Here is a 26,265-nt window from a genome sequence, read left to right as displayed (position 1 = left end):
CACCTAAATCTGCTTTATTAGCGCATACTACTCACTTAATGCTTAAACTGGACCTGGCTTTACATTCTTAATGTATTTTACTTATTCTCTTGAAACCGAATCTCCTTTTGCTACTTAAATCATTTATGTATATCTGGTAAATTATGACCAAATTTGTTGTTAGATTGCATACAGTAAATTGAAATATACACTTGGTACACTACAGAATTGTTGTGCTTTTTGTTCGGGTTATATTTTTTGGACAAAATTTTACAGTAGACATATTTAAACTTATGTTGGCCTCAGATTAATTATTTGGATCTTTGGTCAAGTCTTTTACTAGCGTGTCTCAAAATGTTGTCTTATGTTTTTGCTTGTTTCAAAATACGCTGTCTCTTTAACATTGTCAGGATCATTTTATTGGAATAAGCATCCAAAACCTGAGTATCTCAGACCTCTATGCTAGAATCTATAATTCTCTTGGTCAAGTGAAATGTTAATCAAAAAGTCATTTAGAATATGTCTGATCATTTGACTTCTGAAAAGGGTTTTCTTACTACTTTTATAAACCAGTGCAGCAGTTCTCCTCACACTTTTTGTTTTGAAGTCAATTTTAATTTTTAAATTGCTTTCTGGAAAGTGATTATACATTTAGAGTAAGGTACAAATCCTCCAAAATACTTTTGGCTGTGATCATGTATAGACATCTTGGTTTAACAATAGACAAGCTAAACACCTTTCAGTCATGTATGTCATTAGCACTTTTTGTTAGAGAAGTTTGTGTATCCTGAAATTCTATGCGTGTGCTTAAAACATAACCTAATAATGGCCACTTTTTCTAAAATTTCTATGCTCTTGTACATGGTGTTACACTCAAGTCTTGTATTTCTTTGTCCATGATTATAAGCCATTTGAAGAAAATTTCTGATGGCCACTAAATGGTGGGTACATATATACAATTCTTGTTTGTGCTGTTGAAAGATCCTGTGTAGAATATAGTCTAGAACTAGCATTGCTAAAGGGTGCCATCCATGCTTCCTTCCCCTCAGTGCAGTTATATGTTAGCACATGCCACATAACCAAAGGCCTGGTTAAAACTAACCCTCTGCAGCTTCTCTAGAAAATGAAAGAATTTGATTCAGCGTATAGATTAATTCCATTGAGTACCCTGACGAAATCTACCCTCTCCAGAGTCATTTGAAATTTGCAGAAGAGTTGGTGTCCCAAGAGCTGCAACTCCCCTTTACCCCATTTTACATGTTTTCCAGGAACTATTATGTGAAGACAACTTGGATATATAACTTTTTGCTTTCTCCCTCTAGAGCAGGGTGTCATTAATTTATCAACTGCTGTCCCTTTGTCTAAGGCAATTCAGTGTGGAATCATAATCTGGATGAAGGGGGTTTCTAATTTTACAATGGTAATGGAAGTTCTTACTGCCAATAAGGATACAATGCAGATTCCATTTGTTCACTTAGGACTAATGAATTCATAAAACATTTCCTGTCCACTTGTTGAATGTTGGTCACTGAATAACCCAAAGGGCTTTAAAAAATACCTTGATGCCATTCTCTGATTAGCTGAGGATATGCTAATGACTACTTTCTTTTTAGACTGCGGCTAAGGTCTATTTTTATTCATATCTGAATATTATCTTTGTAAGAATATGGCCTAAACAAAATTTATCAAGTGGCACAACATGCAGCTTTTCAATTTGAGCAAATCTACAAATATGAGTTAAAGTAACAGCAGAAAAGAATGACTGCTTCCCAGAGTTAGCTCATTGATGCTCTGTTTGCTGTTAATATATTGGAGAATTCTTTCCATTTTTCTTTCTGCAGAATAGATGCCGTATCGACTTGAGATTGCAAACTGTTGAGGTCACAGGACAAGCTGTTAACATGGCTGTGCAGAAAACTGAATTCCTTTTCCTTTTCAGCAATCTGGATAATGGGAAAAGACATGTTAATTTTGAAACAGCAATAAAACTCTGCTCAAAAATCAGTCTTCATCTTTGACTACTGACTGCATATATAAATATGTATAAAATGGTTGATGAGCATTTGACTCACTGAAAAGTTTGCTTTTGCAAAAACAACAACAACATGCAGTAGTTCTAGCCCATAAGGTTGTGGTGGGGGATGTTTACAGTCTTGCACTACACAATCATTTATATTGAGTGGTCAGTCCAAATGTAGTTCTTCCTAAAGCGTTCCGGGTAAGTAATTGGTGGTTCTACATAAGACACATGCCTTCCTCTCCACTAAGTATCTTGTCACTTACTACAATGTGGCACCTTAAACACAACACCAATTTGTGGCATACAATGTATCTGAAGAAGATTGCTCTCGCCTTTGAAAACTTACGCTACAATAAATGTGTTCCTTTTTAAAACACTACCAGAGTTGTTGCTGACCAACATAGTTATAACTCTGGAATTTATTGCCATTGTTGTAGTTACGGACTTCAGATTTTCTTTTGGGGTGGGAGAGAACTTGCCAACAATGGAGTTAGTAATTTGGACATATTTCCAAAGAACTTTTAGCCTCCCAACAACTTTGTGACATAAGGGTGTGAACCAGGGGGGAAAGAGACTTGTGTCAGACTTCTCATATTGAGCAGAATTGTAGAGTTGAAAAGGACAATGAGGCACTTATCTAGTCCAATCCCCTGCAGTGCAGAAATCTTTGCCAAATGTGGGGCTAGAAGCCATCACCCTGGTGTTAAGGGTCTCATACTCTACTGTGTAATGACATAGGTCTGGATTCCTTGGAAACGAGGCCAGTAAGACTAACCTAGGGAAAATGAGCCTTAACAGTCACTTCACAAAGGTAAATCTCTATTCTTTATCAAGGAATGCTGAATTCTGTGACTATAAGTTAAGCCAATGAAAGTTTATCTGGATTTTCCTAATCATGGGGAGTGGAAAAGTTAGGTACAGCACTGACGTTGATACCTCTGACACCTGGATGTCCTGTTGATTATCTGGTTTCTGAGTTTTAACCAAGTGTTGCTTACATTCTTCAAAACTGGTTCAGTTTGCAGGTCCATGTATTGCAGCATTGTTTCCCATAGTGGTGTACCAGATACCTTTGGGAAGCCCGCCGCATAACATTTTTATGATTTACTATATGTACCGCTCCCAGTGGTTTGACTTCACCCCCAAAGGTGCACTCCTCCATTGTCTCCCAAGACCTACTGATGCCAACAACTAGATATATTGGGCACTTTTTACAGTTAAGTGTCTCAGGGCAATTTACAGAATATTACAACTAAATAAAAAAGCAATAAAACAAGTCCTAAAGTGCTTATGCAAGGTATATATAAAAAGAATAAATACCATCCAACCCGCTTAAAAGGATCAGCCATAAAAGGATGAGCCACAATGTTACCTGCCAAATTAATGGCCAAAGGCCTGGCTAAATAATAATGTTTTTGCCTGGTGGCTTTAAAGTAGACAGCCATGTTGCCTGGGAGAGTATTCCAGAAGTGGGAAGCCACCATTGGAATGGCCACTTCTGTGACATGAAGGCTTCTCCCAAGTCTTTCCCAATATCTGGTACTGAGTGGCATCCTTTCTGTGGAACTTCCAGGCTCAAAGAACCATCATGACTAAGTGGCTATTATAAACTTGATGTGATTCCTTGACAAACCATTTTGGGGCCAGAGAGATATATGAATAGATGGCCACATTTTGCATGTTTTCTGTTGAACAGCCATTTGAGGGGTGTTGGGCTTTCTCTGAGTAAGGAAATACATATGCCTTTGTCTCCTGAGGGGCAAATTAAAGATGGCTAAGGGGAGCTAAAACACGTGTGAGAGCTGAGAGAGTTCTTCAAATAACAGGTTCTCAGTTGCCATTGATAGGGGGATCAAAACCTGTAAGCAGAAATGAAGTAAGACAGCTCCTTCGAAAGCAGGCTTCTATTCAATATGCTGATATATTGGAGTTTAGTTCAAGGGAGAAGGTGGGGTTCCCATTAGGGTTGTAAGGGACAGAGTGTGCTGTGGCAGTGCAGGAATGGCAAGTCCTACATCTCTACTGCCTCCACTTTCATCCTCTCTCCCAGCCTTGATAACTAGTGGCTCAACCGCAGTCCCTCTGGCCTTAAGATGCTGCTGGTGCGTGCCAGGTTGGCCAATGGAAAGGTGATAAACCAACTGTAACATAATCCTGGAAGAATTTGCCAAACCTATGGTTAACTGATCTGGTGGGATGAAGTGATCAGTGTAAAATCTCTTTGACGCGGTCAGGTGCAGCTGAGAGCGGGGGAGTCAGAGTGGCTTCGGCCTGTAACAGGTATGGGTAAACCTTTTGCTCCTCCAGGTGTCCCATCAGCGCTAGCAAACAGCCAACGGGCAGCGATAATGGGAGTTTTTGTTCAGCAACATCTGGAAGGCCACAGGTTGCTCACATCCATGGGACAGCTGTCGGTAGAGCATGAAACTTGTCATCTCAGGGTTGTTGGTTTAAGCCCCCTGTTGGGAAAAAAGATTTTGTCCTGTCCAACTCTACAGTTCTATGATTCTTTCTGGTCCATAAGGATTCCACTACCCATGCCAGATGCCCTGTGCCAACAGTCAGTTTTGAACCTGGGGTTGGGGGCCCTAGATAGGATGGGGATTCTCTTGACATACTGTCCATGCTGCTATCAAGTCTTCCTGCCCAAACTGATGGGCATGGTCTTTGAGGTGTTGTTGAGGACTCCCAAGGCTTTAGTCTTGGGAATTGGAACATACATGCTGAGGCTGCCTTGTCCTGGATGGCATAGGATGGATGCGACACACCTCTCTCAATATATAGACCAGCGCATGCATCGGGACATGAACTGAACTTTTATCTTCTGTACTGGTTTAGGGGACAATGATGGGAGGAGCTAGAAACGGCTCAGTAGTCACAGATTATCTGAACATTTGACCTATTGGGCACTCCTAGCCATTGCAGGGATTTAGATGGGTTTCCTGCAGTTTAGCTGGTAGTTCTGCTGAGGCCTGACCTCTGGGAATGGTGAGGTGACCCAGATGATCAACAATCACTCCTAAGTATTTTCACTCAAATTGTAGAGCCATATCAGTGCCTTCTTGTTCTGAGCAGCTGAGGGATATGAAGCAATTGGGCTGACAACTAGAGCACAGGTGGCAAAAAATTAAAAAGTATGATTAAGCTCACTAAGAAACACTGTGATGGTGGCAAAGATATCTTACTTCCTGGTCACCAGGAAAGGAAGCCAGCAGAGGTTTTTCTGAGGGGTGAGAAGCCTGCTTTCTAGGCTTGTGGCATCAGCTAGAACCAGCAAAAGGCCAGCTGTGACCAATTGGCATAACATTTGCTAGGCAAGATCACTTGCATTCATTCTGACTTGGATGCCATACTTTTGATAGAGAAGGAGTTAAAGTGGTTGGAGCCCTTTCAGTACAGCGCGTCCCCATCCCCCTATTTTTAAATAGTTCCTCAAAACCTGCATTTAATTGATGCTGGTTTTATATGGCTAAAGTAAGTTGTCCTGGCAAGTGCACAAATACAAATGCAGTGCTTTAATAACAGCAGCAAGCCGTGACTTGGCAAGTTCTTCTCTTGCTCCTTTGCTTGCACACAGTCTCACAATTTGGTAAATGTCCTCCAAAGTGAATGAATTACAGCAGCTTCCTAACAAGCACTCACACCTGGAGGTTGTTACATTATCAGTAGGCTGGGAGAATCCTTGATAAAGTCTCCTTGCCTCTCCTCCACAATGAGATCGTTTTTGTCCTTTCATTTTCCACTTCCACCAAAGGTTCACTTACATTTTGCAACTGTAAGTATAAATTACATTAATATCCTATGGCTTTTTAAATGTGTGGGGGCGGCGGTTTGTTTTTGTTTTATGTATTGGGGGTTTTCATTTTGTATTTTTCTGTTGTGAACCACCCTGGGATCTTCAGATGAAGGGCAGTATACAAACTTAATATATAAAAATAATGATGATGTTGGCAAATTCTATACTCAAAGCAAGGACAGCTCTCACATGTCTCGTCTGCCTGCTAGTTTTATATTCCACACTTCAGTTTTAACTCTCACCTATATTTTTATTTAGAATGTACCTAATTCTGATATATAGCACTGTTTCACATGGGTGTAGCCAAGTGGGGGGGGGCAAGGAGCAGCTGCCCCCATCAAGTAAAACAATAGAAATAACTAACTGACCAATCATGTTGGTTCTGTCCCCCCAACAAAAGTCTGGGCTCCCCCCTACGCCCATGCTGTTTTATATTTTTATTTTGTAAATTGCTTTGAAAAGTTTGGTACCTTCTTTAAAGGTGGTATACAAATGTGGATTTTTTAAAGGGACATAATAGATGCTCTCCCTGCCCCTGATATAATGCAGTTGCAATGGTATCGATAGTAGCTTTCCTTCCCTGGCAAAAAAAGCAGCTAGGTGGGAGATTTTGTCAGGAGTGCAGCAGAGAAGGAGTGCAGCAGAGAAAGGGTTATTAAACACTCTGTGATGCACCACAGTCTCAATTCTGATTCTACACCCCCCCGCCCTGGCCAGCTGCTAGGAAATACAATCACACGCCTCACAAAATGGTCTCAGTTGTGGCCTGAGGTCAATGGCCATTCCCATATTTTGTGCCAGTGCATGTGTTGCATGAAGAATTAGATGGAGGTGGAAGCTCACTTGTACTGGGAGTGCAGGCTAAAAAATAAATGCTGTTTGAGAAGTGCACAGATAAACTTACCTCTTTATGCAAGTGAGCAATGTGCTCTACCAAATGAGTCTTTTCTCTTTGCAGCTTGGAATTTTCCAGTTGAACTTTGCCACGTCTCTTTTCTAAATCTATTAGCTGCGACTGAAGCAGCTGCCCATTCTGATCCATAGATTTCCTTTCTTGCTGGAGGTGAAGTACCTATTTACCAATGGCTTCTATTAGCATTGATTAATGTCTAGGCATTGCTCTAATTTTAATTCCCCCTGCCCTGATAACTCACTGTAGCATCACAGGCTTCCTGTGCATGGGATTAAGCAAGTGTGTTTAGAAGAGAGCTGGGGCTACTGCTATAATGCCAACCTTTTACTTAGCAATGGGGTGTTCTTTCAGGCTATTGTAACATTAGGACAGTTGCTTTTCTCTTAGGGTTGTACTCAACTAAGTTTTACTTGGAGTAGATCGATGGAAACCAATGAACCTAAGTCATAACCATTAATTTCAATGAGTCTACTCTGAGTAGGGTTAACAGCGGATACAATCTTTAGTTTTGGAATATACAGCCCATTTAACTATGTAACCATTACTTAGTATGTAGAACCAATGAGCTGACCAGATACTCAGTTGCTCTAGAGGGATAAGTGCATGTGGTCTGAAGCACTGTTTTCATGCATCTCCCGTTCTCCTTAAATTACCTTTCTGTAGTTAATGCAGGAAACATGCTAGGCACTGTTTGGAAATTAAGATGATGTTTTACAACCTAAAGCGTACTTCTGTGATGAGGCATTTTGGGCCACTTGCCTCCTGGTAGAAATCTGCATGGGATTTCAAGAACCCGGTTCCTTACCCAGCAAGGCACAAGCAGGTGTTGCCAATCTGTAGTCAGTCACCAGATTTACTAGTGCACACCACACTCTAGTAAGACTGCATCATCACCATCACTGTGAGATTTCTTGCCTGTCCTTCACCAGAGAGTCCCAGGCGGGGTTACAACAGTTTAGAAAAACAGTTTTAAAAACTGTGGCAGTAAGCCGGTGACTGTGTAGATACACAAAATTATATTTAAAAGGAGCAAAGTGGCCCTTTGGGATAAAAGGGAAATGACTGGTGCTGGATTCATTGCAAATTTTGTGTCAGATCAACACCATGAGCACGAAGTTTGATCCCTGGACAATATTTGGACAAATATTGTTCTAAATTGCTGCATCCAACACAATTCTATTTGGAAAGTTGCTGTTATATCGATAGTCAAGTCCTTTCTTTTCACCTTCAAAAATGTGTGAAGTGCTCTAATTGCAGCAAGCTTTACATTCTACCAATGCAGTTGACTTAAAATATATATGAGTGCAGAGACCTGCTCCTGGACCTTGGAAACTCTCTGTCTTTCGTTCTGTAGTTGTGTCTTCAAGTAGGTAAGCTCCCTCTCTAATTGCCATTCTCTGTCTCTCCCTGATGCTAGCTCAAACGCTCTTCTTGAATGGGAGGTGCTCTCATCCTCTCTCAGCTGTTTCTCCTATAGCATTGATATGAGTTAAGAGTGTACATTAGCCAAAACAGTCATGCAGGTAATAAACGAGGGACATGGTACACATCCTTTTGCCTGCTATTTATCTCCCACCTTACAGGATTGCTTCAGTAAACATGTCACATTCTTGTTCCTTTTCCTAGCCTCAAAGACCTACTGATTCCTTAAAGCTAAGAGTGTGGCGCATCACACTGGTGAATATAGAACAGCTCCATTGGCAGAGTGCAGAAATAGCTTTCCTTATAGTCTAACCCTGGGGGGGGGGGAGTCTGTGCCCCTCCAGATCTGTGACTACAACTCCCATCTGGCTGTTGGCCATGCTGCCTAGGACTGTTGGGAGTTAAGGGTTCAACGACATCTGGCGGACTATAGGTGCCTGCCAGGGTTCCAGTCTAAAGAAGCTGCAAGCTCTTTAAGGCTAGAGTGCCACCCATGCAGGGGCATAATGCTTTATAGTAATGCCACAGGGGCTCCATTTTGCCATCTCCTGTGAGAAGGGGGAAGAGCATGCTGTATACAAAACAGATGCAGTTTGCTGTTGTTCAGTTCAGGGCAATTGTTAACCTCTCAGCGGCAAATTGCATGCCTGTGTAAATTGGTACAATCTGAAGATATATGGGACATATCATTTTGGGTGTTTTGTGCTGTAGTTGCATGTTATGGGAGAAGTCCCATGCTATCTGCTTTTAGCACTTACCAGTCTGGGCATACTTATGCCCTGTCTTTGGGAGTTGCAATAGGCTTTCTGGTTCTGCAGTATAAACTCATTGATCTGTTGATTCAAGAGGACTACAGCCATGCAACTGCTTTGTATATGACCAGCTTTGTCCTGTTTTCTGACATTTTCTCTGCTGCTGTGCAAGCAAGTTATCTGCTTCACTGCCATTGCAGAACCATTGATCAGTTGCCAGGTCATGCTCTAGCCAACTTGTTGAAATATTTCTTTGCTATGAGAGAGAGAGAGCACAGAGTTCTGCTGCTATTTCCAGCTACTTGGCCATAATAAGATGTATAGCAGGCACCCCCAACCTTCAGGCCTCCAGATGTTTTGGACTACAATTCCCATCATCCCTGACCACTGGTCCTGTTAGCTAGGGATCATGGGAATTGTAGGCCAAAACATCTGGAGGGCTGCAGGTTGGGGATGCCTGATGTATAGTAAGGGAAAGCTGCTACAATGCCAGTCTTGGGCCATGGCAGAAATCCAGGTATAGGCTGCACTGGCCATGGGACTTGTACATCATGTTCAATGAGCTACTGCCTTATTCTGGTTGTTTAGCTTCTGTAGTGAATGCATTCTAGCAAAACTATTCGCATCTATTTTATTTTTTTTTTATCTGTGCCTTCCCCACCCAACCAAAAACAACAACATAAAAAGCTAATATTGAAAATCTTGTTAGCTTTTCAAATCTTTTTCTAGATAGAAATTGAAGACTAAGAACTAACACATTGGATACTAGAAAAATACTTACTCTGCTCAGCTGCCTAGTCGCTTTCAGCACTTGAGCTTGTAAGAGGGCATTTTCCCTTGTCAGATGCCCACAATCTTCTGACATCTTGTCACGTAAATATTTGTCCTCATCAGCTGAAAGCTCTTTTTCCTTGAGGACTTGCCTTAATTTTTCACTCTCCTCACTAAATGCACATAATTATAAATATTGGTTCATATGGGGTATTCTCAATACAATATATTTTTAAAAATTATATATGACAATCTTATAATGCCCTTGCTGAAGACAAATCTGGGGAGTTGTATGGCCATTTCATGCACACCAGAACTGTAAGCGAAGTCTGCTTGTACTAAACAAAAATTGCTAGCCATTCATAGCTGTAGATTATTACGAACTTTAGGGAAAATCCCACCCTTCAGTTTAGTAGATCTTCAGCATCTAGTCCTTCGATATATTAGCCAAAAGTTCTAATGGTTCACCATCTCAAGCACATTGGTAAATCCTGCAAAGATGAACCACTCTTTAATAAGTTGCACAGCACGTTTTCATACACAAGTCATTGGTCACCCAAGTGAGAATTGCAGAGGCTCAATAGTTATGAAAATATTAAAAGACGGAGTTGTTGTCTGCCTACCTAAGTTCTTTTGCAATGTGCTGCTGTATCGACTGGGAGCCGATAAGTAATTTCTCCTCTAGTTGATGAAGTAATGCCTGCAGCTGTAGGCATTCTGATCTGCTTTCTGTGAGTTTTTGTTCTGTAGCTTGGTGCTGCTGAATCTGCAGCTGAAGCTGAATAAAGCAGACTGTGAAAGCAAACGCTGAACATTCTCTGCCCCCACCATGTTTTATTACTCTGATCATTAGAATTAATTACTACTTCTAGTGAGAAAAAGGTTCAAATACAGAAGGGTTTTCTAAGTGATCTGTTTATAGTACAATAAATTCACAGTTGCTACCCAATGGTTGCACAGCGTTGAGATGACTTCTTCCAAGCAACACGCTGGTAACTGGGATATTGCATTTTCCTAGCACTGGATTTGTTTATTTTGTGCCTTAAAGGTAAAGGTAAAGGGACCCCAGACCGTTAGGTCCAGTCACGGATGACTATGGGGTTGTGCCGTTCATCTTGCTTTACTGGCCGAGGGAGCCGGCATACAGCTTCTGGGTCATGTGGCCAGCATGACTAAGCCGCTTCTGGCGAACCAGAGCAGCGCACAGAAATGCTGTTTACCTTCCTGCCGGAGCGGTACCTATTTATCTACTTGCACTTTGACATACTTTCGAACTGCTAGGTTGGGCAGGAGCTGGGACCGAGCAATGGGAGCTAACCCCGTTGCAGGGATTCGAACCGCCAACCTTCTGAATGGCAAGTCCTAGGCTCAGTGGTTTATCCCACAGCGCCACCCGTGTCCCCCATCTTGTGCCTTGGGAGCATGCAATTCTTCATTAGCTTCCTGCTGGAGTGACAGGTAACAACTTGCAGCCTTGGATGTGGTTGCACATCTCTCCCTCCACACCAAAAGTCTCCTCCAGTGGATCTTGGATGAGCAGAAGTTGAGCTGCATCTTGACCTGCATTAGCAACATACTTGAAAAGCCCTTTGCTTATGGGGATTTAGTGCACCTATTGACTAGTTGATGTGATGTGCCATTATAGTGATGGCACATAGGTATGTCCCCTCTATGCTTGCAGTAATTTTGAGCTCTTGGAATAAAAATAATGAGGATGCAGCTCTTCTGCTACATCAGTACAGTGCTCATCTGGCATTAATTTAGCGCTTTTGTTATGTGCAAGCTAAAAAGGTATATGAAAAAGCCCTTGAAGTGAATAAGGCTTTCAGAATACGGTTTGAGTGAGATCCAGCAATAGTACAAACAGGGGCCTGCTGGCATGACAACAGGGCTTCGGCTTGCTCTCCCCACCCCCCAGCACACCCACAAAACCTGCCCCAAAGGGCTGGAGGACTCTCTGAAGCAGAATTTGGGGGGGGGGACATAGGGGACTGCAGTGAGGAGGAGAGAAATTGAAAGACCCATTGAACAAGTAAATTCCTTTTGTCCCAGTTGACGGACATCACCGGACGCCACTTTGCGTTGGAGTTTGTGGTAAAGAAAACAGGATGTGTTCAGGGGTGTCACTTGATTTAGCTGGGTCCAGTGTTTTATCTCTTGATCATTCAGATGGGGAGGAGGAGTTTGGACTTGATATCCTGCCTTTCACTCCCCTTAAGGAGTCTCAAAGCAGCTAACAATCTCCTTTCCCTTCCTCCCCCCCGAACAAACACTCTGTGAGGTGAGTGAGGCTGAGAGACTTCAGAGAGAAGTGTGACTAGCCCAAGGTCACCCAGCAGCTGCATGTGGAGGAGCGGGGAAGCGAACCCAGTTCACCAGACTATGAGTCCACCCCTCTTAACCACTACACTATGCTGGCTTAACAGCTTAATGTGGCAGCAATTCCTCATATCCAGAACATTTATGAAAGATGGGTTTATTATGAAGTTAGAATAGCTCACCTGAGATTCCAAAAGATGGGCCTCGTGCTCTTTTTCCTTCACTGAATTTGCAGTGAGCTGTATGTTTCTCTGAATTTTTAGCAGTTCTTCTGCCTTGTGTGAAACATTCTGAGTGGAGATGTCAGCCAGTTGCTTCAGCTTTGTAGCATCCTCTATTAAGGCCATCTTTTCTTTAGCATTTGCATCTGCAGGAAATTATCAGGTTCACTCCAGCATTTAAAATCTTTACTATCTTCCCATAAACTTCAGTTTCTTTTTGCAGATAACTTTTCAGGTGATGTATGTTTTAAAAGACATCCAGATATTCCTAAGGTAGTTTTTCTAAGAACCATGCTCAGCGGGGTATGTCCCATTTTGCCACTTGAGGTGAAACAGGAAGTGCCCCCTTGCCTTGTCACTGCTGCCACCACCTATCTCCTCCTGCTACTGCCACCGCTTGCTTTGCCACTGCAGCACACCCTGTCACAGGCAATTACAGGCAATATTGCACTGATTTTGGCCTCTGGTGGAGATGGACAGGGCAGGGCACCAACAGGTGTTCCATCTAGGGGTTTTCTGCCACCTGAGGCAGCAGTCTCACTCTGCCTAATGGCTAGGCTGGCTCTGACCATACTAAACAGGAAACATGTCCCTTTGAGCTAAGGGGGGCTTATTTCCAAATAAAGCATGCTCATGATTGGGCTGTGAGATACTCTGATGTACAGCCCAATCCACAGCTTGGCATATAATGTCAGAACAAGCAGTATTTCAGGTTATGGCAGCTGAAGAAGCCTAGCAAGAAGTTTACAGCCTGATAACAAGGAAGCCATATACAAGTTATGCCTATTCCTACATGCAAAACCTTAAATATTTGTGTAAGCTTTCAATATCCCTAGTTCTTGAAAGAGAGCTAGGAAGATTTAAACCAGGACTGTAAGTCAGTGTTGGGTCATGTATCAGTTTCGTTGTGAAAAAGTGTTGAGGGCAGGGGTAAATTTTGCAAGGGGGCCATATTCTAGAAACTCATTCTGGAGTGAAGTCACCAGTGAAAGAGACAGACATTTGTGCCTTGATCCAGCGCAGGTTGCATGGGGAAACGGTAGTGCCACACTGTGTTGGAAAGCAATGCAGCATCTGCACTCAAGATGTGTACAGGAAGCCTGCAACTTGCACACATTTAACTTGTGCACATACTGTTTTACATGCTTGGCAACTTAAAAATAAAAATGGAAAGGGAGCAGGCATCCAGCAAATAAGACTTTGTCCATTCCACCTGCCATTTTACCTAATGGATAGTGCTTAAGGTGGATGAACTGAAGATGTATCCATCACTGGTATAGTTGGATGTTAGCCTCTTCCATAAGAGAAGTATCCTAGCTGTATACAAAAGCCAAGCTAGCATCAGTTCATTATTTATGAATGTATCTTGTTTGTAAGAACAACTACTCTTGGAACATTTCATTATTACCCGATAGTATTTGAAGTCGTCTGTATATTGCACGGATTTCAGCTTCAACTATCTTGGTGCTGTTTTCCTTCTGTACAGTTTCTATTTGGGCTGTGTTTATTGCAGTCTCTAGTTCCTTTAAAATATATGCTGTAGGTTAGAATCATGCAAAAACAAATGTGGAAGACAAATAACAAAAAATATATAGTTAAGATATTACAATATCATTTGGGGATCCACAATGAATCTACAAATGTGCGTATAATCTAGAGAGCTAGATGCAAAGATTCAGCTCTGCCTTTAATACATTTGTTGTGCTTGTGACTTCCAATCCAGTATATGCATTGCTCTGTCTGGACTGAGGTAATGAGGCTGGAGGTATTTATGTATTTTTAATGAATTTTTATGCACAGTGGTGCTCTGAAAGACTGAGATTGCACGTCAGTGGACAAATGGTACATGTTCAAAGTAGTTCAAATGCTGTTGTGTTGAGCATACTGACTGCACTGAAACTTGCACTGCATCTATTCCGTAAGTGAACTTTTAAGTTTCAGTTATGCGATTTCTGATTGTCTCTCCGTCTAGTCAATATCTACTTGTTTTAAATACTGGTAGAAGTATTCTGCATTTTATTCCTAAGAGCCAGCTATGCTGCCTTGCCAAAGTGAAAATGGCTAGGAGCATTTAGAAGGTTTGACTGGAAGATGGGTTATGTTGAGACTGCTAGGTTTATTTTTAATAGGGTATTTGGTCCATAACGGGAGGTTTTAAGCTTACATCTAACACCTCTGTACTGTATACTATTAGTGTACAGTTAATACCTATTCCTAAGTGACGTTTCCTATATAAATGCAGTGACTATGCAACAGTGAGAACAAATTTCTGTGAAACAAATGTGAATTGTTTATTTGTAAACAGTTGTTTACAAATAGAATTCATCCAAAGGCAAGAAAACTTTGGGAGTTACCTTTATTTTTTGCAGCATTTTTTCAGCTTCTCTGGTAACTTGGGGTTGGACGCTTGTAGCCTTTTTAGCCCTCTCCCTAGTTTATGATGGATAATTAAGGAGCATTTGTTTGAGATGTTGGAAGGTCAGTTCATATGTTTTGGAAATACCAATCACATTAACAATCCCGCACTGTATGCAAATTTGCTATCGGTTTGAGATACCCTCTAATAATTTCTGCAGTGCTAATGAATGCACCCCTCCCCCACAACAGAAAATAGCTGCTTTCCAATTCAGATTTTAAGAAATTTGAGGAGGGTAGCTGGGGAATGGGTACAATCCTAAAGTAAGCTGCACTGAGCCCGATGGGAGAGTTAAACATATCTCCCACTCTAATCACTCACATAAATGTCTTGCTATTTGCCTAGTTTACTTAACAGGTATTAAAAGTTACATATAACCCTTAGCGAAAGGAGAGTTGGGTATCGTGAAATAGATGTTAGTCATGACATGTGGCCTTGAATAAGTCAACAAAGAGTGACTCATGGGTGTCCTGACTGGTAAAAGGAGGAAACTGCTTTTGTGCCTCAACTAGCATAATTGACATATTTGTGTTAGAAGCCTTTCCTGGATGGTGCCTACTTTAGCAGGTACATAAAGTGTTAGCCTCAGAATAGCAGACACACATATAAAGGAGTATAGAAGACATAACTACTGACAATAACACTTCATGCATATGATGCACTGGTATATTCCAGGCCTGTTCTGTGCCTAGTTTTCACTAGAGGAGAGGTTCCCAAATGGTGGTCTGTGAGCTTCATTCAGCTGGTCCACAGTCTGTGGTAGTGGTGCCCTCCCTGTGAAACACCTTCTCTTCAGATGTCAAGGAAGTAAACAACTACTGGTATCTGACTTTTAGAAGACATATGAATGAGGCCTGTATCGGGAAGTTTTCAATGTTTGATGTTTTAGTAAGTTCTGATATATGCTGTGAGCCACCCAGAGTGGCTGGTGAGACCCAGCCAGATGTGCGGAAGTAAAAATAATAAAATTATTATTATGTCTGCATTAAAAAGCAGTACATATTTTAAATCATATTTTATTGCTTTTATACTTCATTTTGCTGCATTACAGTTTGAATTCAAATTACAAAACAATAAAAGAGCTACAATTTTCAAAGGGGGTGAATGGCCTATTCCTCTTCCCAGGGAGCTCTGGAAACTGTAGCTCTGTGAGGGGAACAGGGTTTTCCTAACTACTCTCAGCACCCTTCACAAGCTACTGTTCCCAGAAATGTGGCATGCTGCTGCTTTGCAGATGGCGCTTGAGAGGTGTGCAAATTTCAGTCATTCTTTTATTAGGATAATGAAAAAGGTTCCCTGTAGGATAAAGTTAAACATAAAGGAATTGCCTTCTCTCTCCTTTCATGGCTTTCCAGTGGCACTGAAAATAATTCTGGCAGATACATTGTGGCCTGTTCCTGAATAGGCAGACAGAGACCTGACTTCAAGTTGTCAGTATAAAGAACATAAAAGGAATGCAGTACTTTGCCCCTCAAAGGATGGCCTTCCATATTCCTGAGGTAAAGTAGAGATGAAAGACTAAGCTCTGGTTGCCAGAGATTTAATATGCTGCCAGCTAAGCTTACAGCTAAATTTCTTGTCTGAGATAAACTGATGTTAAGAGAAAGGGTTTCACAGTCTCTGTGAAGCCAAAAGCACACACAGCTGGTCGCAATTTGCCTCTCACAGAGGGAAAAGTCTGTTACTACAGTCATCCCTGCATATGTTTTTGGATGCATTCACTTATGGGATCAAGGGCCCAAAAGCAGGGTACATTTCACATGCATCATCAAATTGTGGTAGGCAGTACTCCACCCTCTGGTAATACGCTTTTAAATATGGTAAATGCCACCATTTACTGCTTGTGGCATTAACCATATTTAAAAGAGTATGTGAAATAACACTTTTAAATTTAACAAGGGTTATTTGAAATGTGGATATTTATTTTGAATAATTTAGGCTGAAAACCTGTGCCAACTTACCTGGAACTCAGAGGGACTTACTTCTGAGTAGACATGTATAGGATTGCAGTGTCATAGAATTGTAGAGTTGAAAGGACTCTGAGAATCATAGTTGGGCTTTTCCCTGCACACACATCCAGAGTGAACTTGATTTAAATCAATTCAATTCAAATCAAATCACGATTCAAATAACTAGTCAGTAAGACTTGATTTAAATCATTTGTTTTTTACAGAAAGACTCATTCTTGCTGGTATAACCTTAATATTTACAACTAGATGAAGGTTTCATTTTTGGAATAATAAATTTTCAGAGTAGTTTTTTACACTTATATCAAAAGCTACTGATTTGGTTATACTATTAGAAATACATAGACAGATAATTATGAAATTATTGTTTAATAAGTTAACTGCTTATATTTGGACAACTTTTCTGCTGTTCTTTATTGGAAGGAGAAAAATGATCATTTCCTTAATAACAATTTAAATGATTTATTTCACTAAAACGACAACGTTATAGCATATGTATCCATGTTTGTTAACTGATGTAGTTAAACAATTAAAAAAAACAACAACCTTAGACTGAATTTTAGCACACATGAAAAACTTGAAACAAATCCTTATTTCCTGATGAATAGCCTTTGGACTATAATGTAACTTAAATAGAAATCTATCTTTAGAAAGATTTTCCCTTCAAAAGCATTTTATTTTTAAAATCTGATTTAAGGCTTCGTGAGGTCCGGCGACACCCGAGTAGGAGGCAGCTGAGTCGCTGCTGAGTCGCCCCGTGTTTTCTGCCTTGTCAGCCTGGGCTCCGGCAACAAGATGAGTATTGGCGGCTTGGATCAGAATGAGGAGTTCTACCAGCAACTGTGGCTGCAGGAGCTGTACGGCAAGAAGAACAAGGAAGGCAGCAAGGACCCTTTCACATACATGGACCCAGCAGATGGGACGCAGTATGAGTGGGATTGTGACAAGAAGGCCTGGTTCCCAAAGGTTACTGAAGATTTCCTGGCAACATATCATGCTAACTACGGCTTTCCCACTGAAAGTTCAGGTAATTCACCTGTATCTCTTGCAAACACTGAATCTAAAACTCCTGCAGACTCAAAGACTACCAAGGTCCAGCAGCCAACAGATCCAAAAGCATCTCAGGCAACAGATCTTCAACAAAAAGGAAAGAGAATAAAACCTGACGCAGGATGGTTTCATGTTGAAGAACAAAGAAACACCAATGTCTATGTGACAGGTTTACCACCAGACATTACAAAAGATGAGTTTGTGCAGGTTATGTCAAAATGTGGTATTGTTATGTGTGATCCGCAAACGGAGGAGCCTAAAATTAAACTTTACAAAGACAAAGAAGGAAATCTCAAAGGAGATGGGCTCTGCTGCTACTTAAAGAGAGAATCTGTTGAACTAGCATTGCAACTTTTGGATGAAAATGAAATTAGAGGCTGCAAATTGCATGTGGAAGTTGCACAGTTTCAACTGAAGGGGGAGTACGATGCCAGCAGGAAGAAGAAGAAATGCAAAGACTACAAGAAGAAGCTGTCTCAACAACAAAAACTGCTGGATTGGAGACCGGAGAAGAAAGATGGCAGCGTTCGAATGCGGCACGAGCGTGTTATCATTATCAGGAACATGTTCCACCCAAGCGATTTTGAGGAAGAACCTTTAGTGCTGAATGAGATAAGAGAAGATCTTCGGACAGAATGTGAAAAGTTTGGACAAGTAAAGAAAGTCATTCTATTTGATAGGCACCCAGATGGTGTTGCTTCTGTGTCATTTAAAGAAGCAGAAGAAGGAGATGTCTGCAAACAGGCACTCAACGGGCGATGGTTTGGTGGACGTCAGCTCTCTGTGGAGACCTGGGATGGTGTAACAGATTACCAGGTTGAGGAGACTTCAAGAGAAAGGGAAGAGAGACTGAAGGGTTGGCAGAAGTTTTTAGGTGATCCAAATACAGAAATGCCGAAAACAGCATCTGACGCAGATTCTTCGGAAACTGGTGTCCAGCTTCCAGAAGGCGTTCAGCCATCTAAAGATAACAGTGCATCTGAGGGTGGCCCAGAGGGTGAAGCAGCTGAGAGAGGAGATAATGGCAAGGGTACCAATGAAGATGTCACAGCATCCACAGACAGCAGCGTTGCAGGCAGTGACGAGGAAGCGGAGACATCTTTAACTCATTTGTAAAAGCATCTATGTAGGGTAACCTCTAAATCTCAGTTATCCTGTGCTTCAAAGTAACTGCAGGCAGCATTCAAATGAATATGTATGCATTACCCTATTGAGATACCAGCTTGTTTTTGAGGTGTTTCATTAAAAGCAACATTTAATGATCATCTTTAAAAACATATGTTCATATCTGCTGCTGTCCAAGCTGTGTGTATGTGTCCATAAGTTGCCAAGAGCCTGCTGAACTGAGCAGCTGTCTTACATTATATCTTTGCTTGTCAGTGTTCGAAGTCCGTAAGTGTAAGCAGGTATAAACATGCGGTTCCTATTAACTGCACAATGACCTTTAGAATTAGAGGTATGAATGCTTATAATTTTTAGCTCCCAATTTTCTAAATGCCCCAAACTTTGGGTGTTCCAGTACTTATTTGGATGAGCTGGCTTTCCTGATACTATACACATTTAAAGTAACAGATCACTGAGAATACATTACAGTATTGGCACCCTGTACATGTAGCTGGGGAGTGGAAAAAATAATTATCACCTGCAATTAATAAAGATAAATGTTCTGAAAGTGCTCTCCTTGGATGCAAAGTTTTAGATGACTGAAGATCCCCATTCATTTTAATTCATTTTAAATCCTGATGAGATTAGATGACAAATAGGAAAAATGTGCAAATAAGACTAACTCTGATCTCTGTTTTTAAGTTTTTGATGATGACTTCATATTGGAAACTAAGCAAGAGCTTGTGTGGTGGAAATGTGATTTTATTTTTCATATTATTGTGTTCAAATGTAGTTTGGTTTCAGGCATTTGTCAAGGGTGATGAGCATATGGAGCCTGCTCTTTTTGTATACTTGGTTTGACTACAGGAGACGACAAATGCAATTGTTTTGAGATTCCCTCTCAAAATTGTTGCTCAAATTTTTAAAGGCAGGCATTTGTTTACAGATACAAGCCATTCAGAACCAGCACACATTTGTCTTTAGGTTTTAAACGTACCTGCCTTTCCAAATGTTGAATATAAAATTATTTTCCAGTATCATTTTTAACAAGATCTATCAAATCAACTGCACTAAAAACCACCAAACTGTTACTATTTTTAAGCTCAGTTCAGACATAATGAGAAACCATGAACTTCCATGATGAGAATGAGCAGCAGTGGGCATCTTCCTCTTAATATTTTATATTTGGGAATATGGGATTGTGTTTAAAAAAATTAAAGAGAGAGAGAGATTAAATTTGCATCACACTCAAAAAAATCCAATTTAAATAAAAAAAGATTTAAATCAAAAAGATCTGATTTTTTTATTTTTAAAAATTTATTTGATTTTTATCCACCCTGCACACATCTCATTCAAAAGTAGTCAAAGCCTAAAAATGGAAGGATGGAGGCTCAAGCTGTCCAAACTTTTTACAAAAGGTCCAGATTTGATGACGTGAAGGGCCGTCAGGGCCAACCAAAGGGCCTTTTTTTAGGATTGAAGTTGTCGCGCTTTTTAAGGATTTTACCCCAAAGTTGTTGAGGGTTTTTTAGGATTTTACCTCAGGAAATAAACTGCCTCAGCGGCCGGATTGAACCTACTGGCGGGCCGGATTAGGCCCCCAGAACGGACTTCGGACATGCCTGTATTACTTAAAAATCCCATGTCCAAATTTCAGCAGTCCGAGGCACTCTTCCGTATTGCCACTTTACAACATCCACGATGAGGGATCTTGAATTCTCATCTGATTCTGAGCCCTATTCAGCTTTCTTTTCATTTCCTGATTACTAGATTTCAGAGGAGAGCATTCTTTCTGGAGTGGCTCTATATCAGGCTTCCTCAACCTTGGCCCTCCAGATGCTTTTGGCCTACAACTCCCATGATCCCTAGCTAGCAGGACCAGTGGTCAGGGATGATGGGAATTGTAGTCTCAAAACATCTGGAGGGCCGAGGTTGAGGAAGCCTCCTCTATATAATATTGGGGCTGAACCAAAGAACTTTGCTGCTTGAGGTGGGAAATCCAAGCAGACCACCTTTCCACAATCCCACATACCACGTGAGTTACAATCCAGCAGGAAGTTGTCTTTTCCATTCCTCTCACAACCAATAGACACCATGGCCATTCATACACAAGAATGGGTGGACCAATGGTATGACTTGGTCCAAGACAGCTTGCAATGTGCCTAACTCTACCTAGCTGAAGCTGCTGCCTCTCCAAATGTACGACAAAAATCGTGTTCAGGTTACAGCAAGAAAAATTGCAAATTTGTATACTGTCCTATTAATAGAAGATATGACACATGTTTTCTAAATAAAGGAACATGCAAATATTTTTGAACAAGTAAAAAAACAAAAAGGCTTACTGATGTATAAATAAAACCAATGAATGACAGTTTTCCAAAACAAGAAAAACGGGGATTCACAATATTCCAGTTTCCTAAATATTGTTTGTGGGGTGAGTGTGTGTAAACAGTTCAGAGTTTTCATAGCTACTTCTACTAAAACAGTATTACTTCAAAGGATATAGATATGACGTCTCGCATTCCAGTAAGCAGACTTGTTTTTGCAAATTCTTTATGTACTCTGCTTCAATCGTGCCCAGAGAGTCCATTGTGCTGGGGGGGGGGGTGTAAAGGTGAAACAAAGCATACTTTGAAACAGCACAAGTAAGGAAAAAACAATGGGTGGTATCATCCCATCAGTGCAAGAATTTCCATTTGAGTAATGAGACTCCTCCCCTCCCATGCTCCTCAAATCTGGTCCAGAGGTTTAAGGGAACCCCCAGAACAGATTTAGGGGGCACACAGGACAGCACATTTTTAACATACAAAGGGGGGGGGAGTTCCTCCCTAGTCCTCCTGAATTCCCCCTCTTTCCAGTTATGCCTTTTCAGTTCTGCTTGGCCCTGGCTTACATCTGGACAAAACAAAATGCAGATTTCAATTCTGTTTGCGTTCTCCTCTAGACTCTGTGATTTAGGATTTGTCCCCCAGTTTTAAGCAAATCCTGTGCCTGTGTAGCCCGTATGGCATAAATGGGCCTGTTACTTTAAGGAGATTCAAGCATTCAAGCTCTTGGGTACGGACTTGGGTGGGAGGAGGGGAGGCTGGGCACTGGCTTTGAAGACCTGGTAAGGCAAATCGGAATCATTCTTCAGTGAAGTAATTGTATCCCTGCATAATCTTATACTGGATTACATACAGACAAATATGACAGCACAGACAGTTACAGCACAGCTAGTTAAAGCATAGCTAAACATAGCTCTGAATAGGATCGGTCCAGCCTATTATGATCCCTGGCCTGCTGTTGTCCACTTTTTTTCCAACCAGGGACAGGAGACAACGTCAGCCTGCTCCAAAGATTTATGTGAAGCAGGAATTTTGGAGTTCTTGATACTCTTAGTTAGATTTTAAATGCCAAGTTTCTTTACGTTGCAATAATTCACTATTAAAGTACATGCTTCATGGCATTTATTTAAATGAAGATTCAGAATCCCCTTCTGCGTTATTCTATAGTGTCCATGCTGAGAGCCAGCATGGTGTAGTGGTTAAGAGCGATAGACTCGTAATCTGGTGAACTGGCTTCACTTCCCCGCTCCTCCACATGTAGCTGCTGGGTGACCTTGGACTAGTCACACTTCTCTGAAGTCTCTCAGCCTCACTCACCTCAGAGTGTTTGTTGTGGGGGAGGAAGGGAAAGGAGGTTGTTAGCCACTTTGAGACTCCTTAGGGTAGTGATAAAGCGGGATATCAAATCCAAACTCCTCCTCCTCCTCCTCCTCCTCCTCCTCCTCTTCCTTTGGAGTTGATTCCTGCCAGTGAAAATTCATTTTATAAAGTCTTGAAATTGGGGGAATGCAGAGGGAGTCCCAGTGTACAAGCAGAAGTCCTTGTGCTGACAGGAGGCTTCCTTTAGATGCAACCCACTTTTTATTAATTTTTACACCTTCTGCAATCTTAGGAGTTTTGTAAAAGCTTCCAAATCAATTTATATTGCCTTTCGTCCCCCAGCCCCCAGTGTCACATTAAAAAATGGCAAGCCAAATGTCAAAGGTGTTGTTGTTGTTGTTGTTGTTGTTGTTTGTTAAAATTTGTATACCACTCTTGCATTATTGTTGAAAAATAAACTTACTTCTAGGAAGAAATGTAACAAAATTGAAGGTGGGGTTTTTTTTAATAAAAAAAATTGAAGCCAATTTTATCTATTTTAGTAAGTTGACATCCCACTTTATCTTCAAAAAGAAACCAAAGTGGTTAACAACAAGGAGAGGATACCAAAGGCCAATATACAAAAATTAATCAAACTAATGGAAAGAGGAGTGATGTGTATTTGTGTGTTTGTTAAGCAAGTTGAAAGAGATGACTGCAGGTCATGCAAGAAAAAAAATAATGATGTTGCATGTTGTATAATGAGACCACCCCCATCTTCCAGTGTAGATTGGGACCCTGAAATTCAGCTGATTTCCCATTCAGTGGCAACAACATGTGCTTGTTGTAGCAAAGCTGATATCGTAGTAATAGCCAGTAATTGCTTTCAGAGTGCTACAGTGGGCATTTTGCTGAACTCTAAATGAGCCAGATCAAAAATAGATTTGGGTAGAATGTTCATGTTATCTTGTTGAAGCGTTGTCTTATCTTTATATTCCAGGTAGGGTGGATAACAATCTTTAATGTATTAATGATGCTCCAAAATGCAGGGTTCCAGTGCTAGCCTGAGGCTTCCCTCATAGGTCTCAAGGTAACTGCTTTATTTTATACTCACATAGAATCAGGTAGAAATCAGCTTCTTTGTCAGAGACTGAAATGTTACAAGTATATTTAAGCATTTTCAATGGTAAATACAGATAAAATGTCTAACTCAAAGGAACCCCTATTCTCACCTCCCTCCTCTCCATGTTTATATGTCACTCACACTGAAGCAAGTTATTAGATCAATATTGTGTAAATAGTGAGATCAGTTGTAGACATTAAGCAATATCATGTTCACCGTAATAGTCTTGATTATCTAAAGCTAGTCCAAGTCCTGTATAATGTAATGGGTAGTGTGTGTGTGTGTGTGTGTGTGTGTGTGTGTGTTTTGGGACACCTTTGCTTCTACATGCTGTGCAAATTCTCCACTCAGCATGATTGGGAAACTGGTCCAACCCCCTGCCAAGCAGGAAACACCATCAGAGCACTCCTGACATATGGTTGTCAAGCCTCTGCTTAAAGACCTCCAAAGTAGGAGACTCCACCACACTCCTGGGCAGCAAATTCCACTGTCGAACAGCTCTTACTGTCAGGAAGTTCTTCCTAATGTTTAGGTGGAATCTACTTTCTTATAATCTATATTGGGGGGGGGGATGAAGGTATTATTATGACTGTATGACCATTCCTTTTGAATTTGCTCTTACCTTGCAATTAGGAAGCATTGTTGATGCGATTATAATTACTGTTGGGGTGAGAAGCTGAAATGACTGTTTTGTTTTAATTAAAAATGTATTAAAAATATGGTCCACTAAAAAGACCAGCTGCATAAAAGTTTAATGTGTTAGGCAAGAGCCACTGTGCCCACTTTCCCTGGCCCAACTGAACCCCCTGGGACTCGTGGCTGAGTAGACAGGCATTGAATTCTATGATTCTATGAATTGCACTATTCATCATTTATCCACAAGATGCTCCTTAAAAACCATTTCAGCTTTGCCAACAATGCTACTGGCTAGGTGGGTTGGTGATGTCACTTTTGCAGCTGGGAAACTGAGGCAGCAAGCTAAAGAAATGATTTAGAAGATTTCTCTTATGTCCGACTTGAGGGGGATGGGTAAACGACCCTCAAGGAGTTAAAGAGGCGTGTGGACCTTTCAGCTTCGCTTTCTGCTGGAAAACCCATCCAAACTCCTTGCCCCTCGGGGAGGTCGCGCCCTTAGAGCCAATCCTCTCTATATGCAGAGTATTCAGATGCCGATCAGCCCTGCCAGATACACTTACCTGCTCACATCGATGACTCCTACGAGGGCGAAGCTACTAAACGCTGTGAAGCCCAACTCTTGGTCCAAGTTCAGCGCTGTTTGCTTGCTTGGCTTCTGTCGCTGCTATAGAAACCTTCTCTCCTCCTCCTTCTCCTACGCAGACTCTTTGAGAGGCTCGTCAATGCAGACACTGCCCTATACTAACTCTCTGATTCCCAAACTTTTCAAGCCACACCCCCCCGTACATAAACACCCCGCAACCCTTCCCTATTAAAAAACCCCACCATTATTCAGAATAGCGGGTTGCACGACTCTCTAAAGAAGAAGATAGTACAATGAAATGCAAAACAGGAACTATCAATTGCACATTTATTCAAAATCCAATTGAAACAGAAAATCCAATTGATTCAACAGAACAGATGAACTTGACCTAGTTATATCAGCTTTTTTTTTTTTTTAAATCAAGATAAGGATAGAAATATAACTGAAAAAAGAGGGGGGGGGTTATTGGTTAGTTTTTGTTTTTGTTCTTGTTTTTATCATGTATTTTGTGTTTTTATATTCTTACCTTGTGAACTGCCCTGATACCTGCTGATGAAGGATGGTATGCAAATTTAATAAATGATGATGATGACAATACTAATAATAATAATAATAATACATGCTTATGATTGCTGTAAAAAGATGCAATCATATGAACATTACCTGGAAATAAGCTTGCAAACATCTGGCTTGAGATTTCCATCGTGTTTATCATCCTCTGTTTTTTCTTCCAGACTGGTTAAGAGCTTTGATGCACTTGACAGCTTGCATAGTTCTTTGTGACTGTTTAATTACGCCAAATAAAAGCATTAACTGCTCTTATTACTAGAATAATGTGCATATTTTAATTGTTAAAAATTATACTTATTAGTCATTTTAAAATGAAAAGTAAGCTCAAAGCGACTTACAACGTAATACAAAAATAAAAGCCCATATTAAGGTGAAACGAAATAAAAACCAAAAACATTCAAGAGGCCTCACTTTAGAATATGACAGTGGAATTTCATGCTATTTTTAAATTGTGATGTGCAACTCCGTAATATTTTTCTATCAGAGGAACTTTCTTTTGGAGTTGGGAAAAGCAAGCCGCCCTACACAAAATTAGACCATTGGACTGCCCAACTCACTATTGTCTAAAGTGATTGGCAGCTCCTCTCCAGGGAACGTTCCCTGCCTTGGGGATGGCAGGGATCAAACCTGGGGCCTTCTGCATGCAAAAGAGATGCTGAATTGCCCACTTAAGATCAGTAACAAAAGGCCTACAGGAACACAACTTGTTTCCAACTGATCAAGTTGTTTGCATGGTTTACATTGGCACTGGGTGGCAAGCAGGATTCTTGCACCTTCCACAGCTGTGTGGCACGTGGAAATTCAACAGGTTAATCCTGTTTCGGTATGGAAACTCAATTAAGGGGAAAACCTCTGTTTGCTGATACTCTGTCACACATATTATTATTTCTGAGTGACCCCTCCACCTCACTTGTAAAAGAGGCCATAAATTTGCACGTGGTATGTCTTCTTTTTGCAAGTGGGGTGGAGTATGCCATCTACAATAGGGTTCCAGGCC

General features: G+C 41.0%; 2 protein-coding genes across 2 annotated transcripts in view; one reads left to right on the top strand and one right to left on the bottom strand.

Annotated features, from left to right (window-relative positions):
• Nucleotides 1–26,265, top strand: part of LOC310713404 (myelin P2 protein-like) — a 489,621-nt gene that overhangs the window by 137,775 nt on the left and 325,581 nt on the right. The gene's annotated exons all lie outside the window — the stretch shown is intronic.
• LOC310713340 (uncharacterized protein) lies at nt 573–24,775 on the bottom strand. Its single transcript, XM_083517370.1, has 10 exons — nt 24,676–24,775; nt 21,235–21,324; nt 14,548–14,626; nt 13,602–13,716; nt 12,155–12,339; nt 10,277–10,431; nt 9,664–9,826; nt 8,021–8,179; nt 6,700–6,867; nt 573–1,922 (listed from the first exon to the last, which is right to left on the bottom strand). Exons 2-10 carry the CDS (start codon nt 21,318–21,320, stop codon nt 1,755–1,757), a joined length of 1,278 nt encoding a protein of 425 aa, XP_083373496.1. The 5' UTR covers nt 21,321–21,324; nt 24,676–24,775; the 3' UTR covers nt 573–1,754.

Source organism: Podarcis liolepis (genome assembly GCF_965112155.1).
Source record: "Podarcis liolepis genome assembly, chromosome: 8".
Taxonomy (NCBI): Eukaryota; Metazoa; Chordata; class Lepidosauria; order Squamata; family Lacertidae; genus Podarcis; species Podarcis liolepis.
Note: the sequence above shows the minus strand (reverse complement) of the source record. Positions and strands in the feature narration are given on the sequence as shown.